This window comes from Lepus europaeus, chromosome 18 (genome assembly GCF_033115175.1).
Source record: "Lepus europaeus isolate LE1 chromosome 18, mLepTim1.pri, whole genome shotgun sequence".
NCBI classification, from domain to species: Eukaryota; Metazoa; Chordata; class Mammalia; order Lagomorpha; family Leporidae; genus Lepus; species Lepus europaeus.
Window position 1 is genome coordinate 46,758,891 of NC_084844.1, and position 5,950 is coordinate 46,764,840.

General features: G+C 56.6%; 1 protein-coding gene across 1 annotated transcript; it reads right to left on the minus strand.

Moving 5' to 3' along the window:
* Positions 1–720: 720 nt before the first annotated feature.
* Positions 721–5,221, minus strand: TLCD2 (TLC domain containing 2). Its single transcript, XM_062215876.1, has 4 exons — positions 4,987–5,221; positions 4,783–4,865; positions 4,537–4,619; positions 721–4,071 (listed from the first exon to the last, which is right to left on the minus strand). Exons 1-4 carry the CDS (start codon positions 5,160–5,162, stop codon positions 3,688–3,690), a joined length of 726 nt encoding a protein of 241 aa, XP_062071860.1. The 5' UTR covers positions 5,163–5,221; the 3' UTR covers positions 721–3,687.
* Between the last annotated feature and the right edge of the window lie 729 nt (positions 5,222–5,950).

A 5,950-nucleotide genomic window follows, 5' to 3' on the forward strand; every position in this document is an offset into this window, starting at 1 on the left:
TCCGAAGCCAGGAGCCAGGTGCTTCCTCCCAGTCTCCCATGCTGGTGCAGGGGCCCAAGCACTTGAGCCATCTTCTACTGCTTTCCCAGGTTGTAGCAGGCAGCTGGATTGGAAGAGGAGCAGCTGGGACTAGAACTGGTGCCTATATGGGATGCAGCACCGCAGGCGGAGGATTAACCTACTGCACCATGGCACTGGACCCTCAAATAAATAAATCCTTTTTTTTAGAGAATTATTTATTTATTTTAAAGTCAGAGTTACACAGAGAGAGGAGAAGCAGAGAGAGAGAGAGGTTTTCCATCTGATGGTTCACTCCCCAATTGGCCGCAACTGCTGGAGCTGTGCCGATCTGAAGCCAGCAGCCAGGAGACTCCCCCGGGTCACCCACGCCGGTGCAAGGGCCCAAGGACCTGGGCGGTCTTCCACTGCTTTCACAGGCCACAGCAAAGAGCTGGATCAGAAGAGGGGCAGCGGGGACTAAAACCGGTGTCCACATGGGATGCTGGTGCTTCAGGCCAGGGCATCAACCTGCTGTGCCACAGTACCAGCCCCTCAAATAAATAAATCTTAAAAAAAAAAGGAGGGGCCTGTCTTTCAAATAAATAAAATAAATATTAAAAAAAAAAGAAAAAGAAAAAGAAAATCAAGATACCACTGAAGCCAAGAAAGTGACTTAGAGTAACCACACTCACAAGGGACTGATGTAATGGTTTGCATAGCAATTTATTAATTTAGAATGAAGATAGTATTCTTAGACCATGAAACATCAATGCTCCCCATTCAGGAGAACCCCTCCTCTATGCTGGAAGACAAGGACTTCATCGGCAAGTGGCGTGGTAGGCACGGATTCGGTTTTGAGGACCACTTGACCCGGCCACTTGGAGACCAGTCTTGACCAAGTGCAGCAGCTGTCACTCTGCATTGTTGAACTTCACTTTCTGAGAGTTCTCACTCATCCTTATTCTTTGATCCACACCATCTTTTCCTTTTAAATGTTTATTTTTTCATCTACTTGAAAAGGAGAGTGAGAGCAAGATCGAGAGACAGAGCGAAAGAGAAAGACAGATCTTCCACCCACTGATTCACTCCCAAATGCACACCAACAGCCTAAGTTGGGCCAGGCCAGGCCAAATCCAGGAGCCTGGAACTCCATCCGAGTCTCCCATGTGGGTGGCAGGGACACAAGCAGTTGAGCTATCATTTGCTGCCTCGCAGAATTTACTAGCAGGAAGCTGGATCAAAAGCAGGGCAACCAGGACTCAAACAAGTGGACATCCCAAGTGGTGCCTTAACCACAACGCTATGTCATAACGCCCACCCCCTGTATGGATTGTACTAATGAGCCCACAGCCAAATTTCCTTAATGGTCAAGTTCATTGGTACTGTCAAGTATTACCAACAGGGGTACTCACTGAACCATGTATTTATGACAGCGGTAAGAGAAAAGGTGCACACTTTGGAAAGGATCAATATTGGACCTCAGTGTGTACTCCTCACGTGAGCTTGTCCCATTTCTTTTTCTTTGAAAACTCAAGACAGACAACATTCTGGTTAAGTCAGCAGGTGTGATGACAAGGTGAGTTTTGAAGATGCTGCTTCTCTTAAGGACCAAATCCTCCTGTTCTCCATCTGAACTTCTACACCTGTGCCTCTTGGTTTTGGTCTTACTGTCCTCAAACCCCGGCTCTCGTTCTCTGCCTGCATTTATAGCCTTCCAGTCGCCACAGTGTCTCTTGGCCCCCTACCCGCTCTTCTGCCCCTCTGCAGCCAGGTACTCTGTGGAGGGGAGTTCTCACAAGGCCTCTGTCTCATTTCTTCCCATGTCCCTGTCATTTCTGTTGTCCTCTCTCCTGCTCGGTGGTGCCTCCTTTTCTTTGCCCTGTCCCTTGTACACATGCTGCCTTGTTCGGCCCCACCCTTCCTCATCCCTGGGACTCTCCCCATCACTCCCTTTGCCTATTCTTCTATGTCAGTGCGCGTCCCTGCCTCTGGCTTGTCCCCGTCTTCCCACCAGTCTCTGCCTATCAGCTGCTGTCAGCCCCGTCTTTGTGTTTGCACTGTAGCTGTTTGTCCTTTGTCTTCCCGCCTGTCTCTACAGATCGCCTGCTTCTCTCTTCTGTCACTGGATCTTACAATGGCTGCCTCCTCTCCTTCGGCTGCTCAGCTCCCCTGATGCGTCCCCCTCATCTGTTTGCACTCCTCTCTCTCCCTGCTAATCTCCCGATCTGTTACCTGTGTGTCTCGGGAGTCCGGCTGCTCCTCCTCGTCACTCACTCGCTCTGTCTCACTGTCTAGACGGTCTGTGCCTTCCTCCCACCCTTGGGGTCGCTGTCTGTCTGCCTTTGACTATTTTTCTTGTGCTCTTTATCATCCTCTGGCCAATTCTAGGACTATGGTTCCTCTCAGCCTCTGTAACAATCTCTCTAGATATTTCTGCCAGGGTTTTTCCCCCACCTGCCCCACTTCAATCTCTGTCTCCGTGTCTTCTACACAATCTTTGTTTCTTGCTATCCATCCCTCAGCCCATGTGTGTCGGTCTCTGTCATGGTCTTTGCTTCTTTGTAGGCTTTTTAAAAATCTCCCCATTTCTCGCCTCTGCTCAGTTCCCTTTCTGTGCAGGATGAGGGGTTATCGCTCCGAGTCTATTGTTCAGTGCAAAGGCAGCTTTGATCTGTGCCACACTTCCCTGGGCCTGGATGCTTTGATTGGAAGGAGAGGGGTCTTGTGCAGTGGAAAAAAGAGCGGATGCAGCAGGGGAGAAGGAGGACGTGCGAGGGAATCCCGGAAGAGGGCCGCTGTTCCTCTATCCCCTGGCAGCCTGGGGGAGCCTCTCTCACCTGCTCTACCGTGCTCCTTCTTCCCTGGAAACCCCGGCCTGGGAAGACCCCACACCTGGCGCCCTGCATAGGCACTGGAGTCCTCTCTGTGGCTCTGGATCTCAGTGCTGTCCTAAGAAGCCAGACCCCGCTCCATGTGCATTTCTCTAAGAGTCTACATGTTCTTTGAAAAGGTCAGAAGCTACTAAAAACATTTCAAAGGCTGACACAGAAGGACTTGGGTTAAGTACAAACGCAATACCTGTAGTGTGGCTTTGAGAACCAGAAATATCAGCAGCGATTGCAGTGGCTCGAGTTCTGTCTCTTGGCAACTGTCATGCCCATCCCTACAGATAACATCTCCTGTGCCCTATTCCCATGGACAGAAATTGGTCATAGGTGAGGTCTCGCTTGCCACTGGTCCCACCCCCACACCAGATCTCTCACCAGGCCTCGTAGGACCCCACCTTCCCTTATCTGTTCCCATTGGCAGTGTCTTCCGGCTTCGGGCCTCCTGCCAGCCTCTGGCTGGGCCACTTGAGTTCATCTGCTAGAAAGGATGGTCCTCTAATGATGGAATTCAGTGAACAGTAACCCAGGTGCCCACCCAGCCACCAACATCAGCAATTCTTCGTCATAGATCCTACGCAGGGGTAAGATGTGAGTTAGCTGCAGGAGGAACTGAGATACTGATTATCTCATCCCGTCCTTAGTCCAGGGGCCATCTGTGCAGTAAACAGCACTGGGTCCTGATCCTGGCCACAGTGCCCCCAGGACTGGAAGAAGACAAGCCTGTGGCTTCTCTCTAGTCCTCCCCGCTGACAGTGGAATTGTCCCTGGAGACAGGTTCACCACTACAAGTCCTGGTCCCCTAGGTGTCCTTGTGCCCAAGGATGGATGGCTGTGGCCGAGACCGCAGCACATCACTGATCAGAATGCGGACCCCTAGGGTGATGCTCATGGCACCCACTGTAGCCAATCCTGTTGTACCGAGGACAACCAGAGCAAAAGGCACCTGGTGGTACTGCCGGAGCAGCCAGAGACTCATCCAACCTAGCGGCAGCAAACGGAAGAGGGCCAGGGTGGCCAGAGTGGCCCAGCTGGTCATGCTGAAGGCGAGGGATGGAGCTTGGTGAGAAAGCAGCAGCAGCTTCCGCAGGTGCAAGCAGACGGAGTTCAGCTCCAGGAGCAGAGACACCAGGGAGAAGCCCACGTAGTGGCCAGACAGAACGGCGGTGCTGAGGCAGCTCACTACCTGGGAGCCGGGGTCAGAAGTCAGAGATCGTTCTGTGCTGGGCCCCATCGCATCCCAGTATCCCATCCTTACAAAAGGAGCTCGCAAGCATTTTGTGGGACCCTCTCCGAACCACCTGGCCTTTACGCTTACCCCATCTTGGGAGCCTGTCTGCCCGGTGCCCCCCAGCTGGCAGTCTTGGGCTTTCGAGTCCCACCCACACCTTCCTCTGGGGCTCCCTCTCCTCCGAAAAGCTCCACAATCGACCTTCTGTGATCCGCAAGACACTGGCAGGGATCCAAGCTCCTTAAGCAGCGCCCAGACCCCCAGCTGGGTCCAGCAGTCAATCCCCTCCCGCCAATTCAGCCTAAGCCTGGGAGGCTCAGAGGCCAGCTGGCGCAGGAGACCCTCTGGGAAGTCAGAGCACAGAAAGCTGGAGAGAGGCTGGGACCCCAGGCGGGCGGGCCTCTCCCCTCAGTGTCTCACCACCAAATGGTGACAGAGGAGATCCCAGGCCTGGCCCAAGGTCTGGTTCCACAGCATGTCGGCTCCATCCGCCAGGAAATAACCTGCAGGCAGGGTAGAAGGGGCAGGCTGTCCCAGAGATGCTGACCAGGCTGGGGAGCGACACCCGGCCCTCCTGCCCTTTCCAATCCCGCAGGTGGGGGGAGACCTGGAGTTGGGGTTCCAAGGCTGCCCCCCTCACAGCAGTCTTCTTCCCTGCAGACTCACCCACAGACACAGCCACGAGCACCAGAGCCCAGGGCGGGTGGCCATGAACCGGGTCCACGGTCATCTGTGGGTACAGCAACAGCCTGGGGGAGACGGGGGCCGGAGTCAGCCGCCCTCCCACCCATCCACTCTGGAGGTCTCACCTGCCCTGTTCTCCAACCTCCTTTGCCTCATCCCGCGCCTCTCGAAGCCCCCAGCCCGCACCCGAGCAGCGCGCCAGCCCCGCTCAGCAGGCTGTGCATCAGCGACACGCAGATGTTGCGCCACTTCCAGCCGTCCCGCGCCGCAGATCTGGGTGTCGGTAGCAGCCGCAGCCCCCAGTGCAGCCCCCGGAACGCGGCGAAGGAGGCGCCCGTCACCAGGAGCCCCGAGTGAGTCATGGCCCGGCCGGCAGGCTGGGTCCGGACCGGTGCCTCCGGCCCGGCACTCTCGGCGGGACGCGCCCGACGCCCCCAGCAGGCACGCGCACTGGCTTAGCTGCCGAGCCGGGTCCCCGAGCTCCCCGGGCCGCCCCGCCTTCGGAATCTGCGGGAACTTTTTTCCGGCTTGTCCACGCCCCCGTCCCGCGGCTGCGTGGCGATTGGAACAGCCTTGGGGCCGCCCCTGAAGCCTCGGCAACCGAGGGCGTCCGGCCCTAGCAGGGATGCAGGGCTGGGGGCTCCCCGGCACCAAGCGGCGCGGTGGGGGCTTCCGGGCTGCCCGCGGCGTCGCCCCTACCTCCAGGTGTTTTGAGCTCCGCGGAGTCCCACGAACTGGTCACCACTCCACTCTCGCCTGACACTCCGGGGCCCGCCCCACTAACTTTCACCTTCTCCTCCCCACTCCGTGGCCTCTCACCTGCTCGTTATCGCTGCCCATTCAACCGCTCAGCCCCGAAGGTAAAGGCCAGCTTAACCCACTTCCACTTGACCGAACCGGGCGGTCGCGCCGCCCGCCCCGCCCCGCCCCGCCCCCGGCAGCTGGGGGAGGGGGCGCCCATCTTCCATGAGGCCACCCCTTGCGCCTCCCGGCCCCACGACACCTCACAGCGAGCCCGCCCAAGGTTCAGCAGTCCTGCCTCCTGCCTTACACAGAATCTCCCAGGTGGAACAGCAGCCCCATTCTGAAGAAGCAACCCACTGGGAACCCCCCTCTCACGGCCTCCCCCCTATAGAGAGGAGCCGTATTA

What these genes read in the sequence shown, in the direction of transcription:
- TLCD2 (XM_062215876.1), bottom strand. Translation starts at nt 5,162, where the DNA reads ATGACTCACTCGGGGCTCCTGGTGACGGGCGCCTCCTTCGCCGCGTTC. An exon ending in GCTCGTGGCTGTGTCTGTGG is followed by an intron (nt 4,620 to 4,782) that starts GTGAGTCTGCAG and finishes CCCTGCCTGCAG; the next exon opens with GTTATTTCCTGGCGGATGGA. An exon ending in TCCTCTGTCACCATTTGGTG is followed by an intron (nt 4,072 to 4,536) that starts GTGAGACACTGA and finishes CCCGGCTCCCAG; the next exon opens with GTAGTGAGCTGCCTCAGCAC.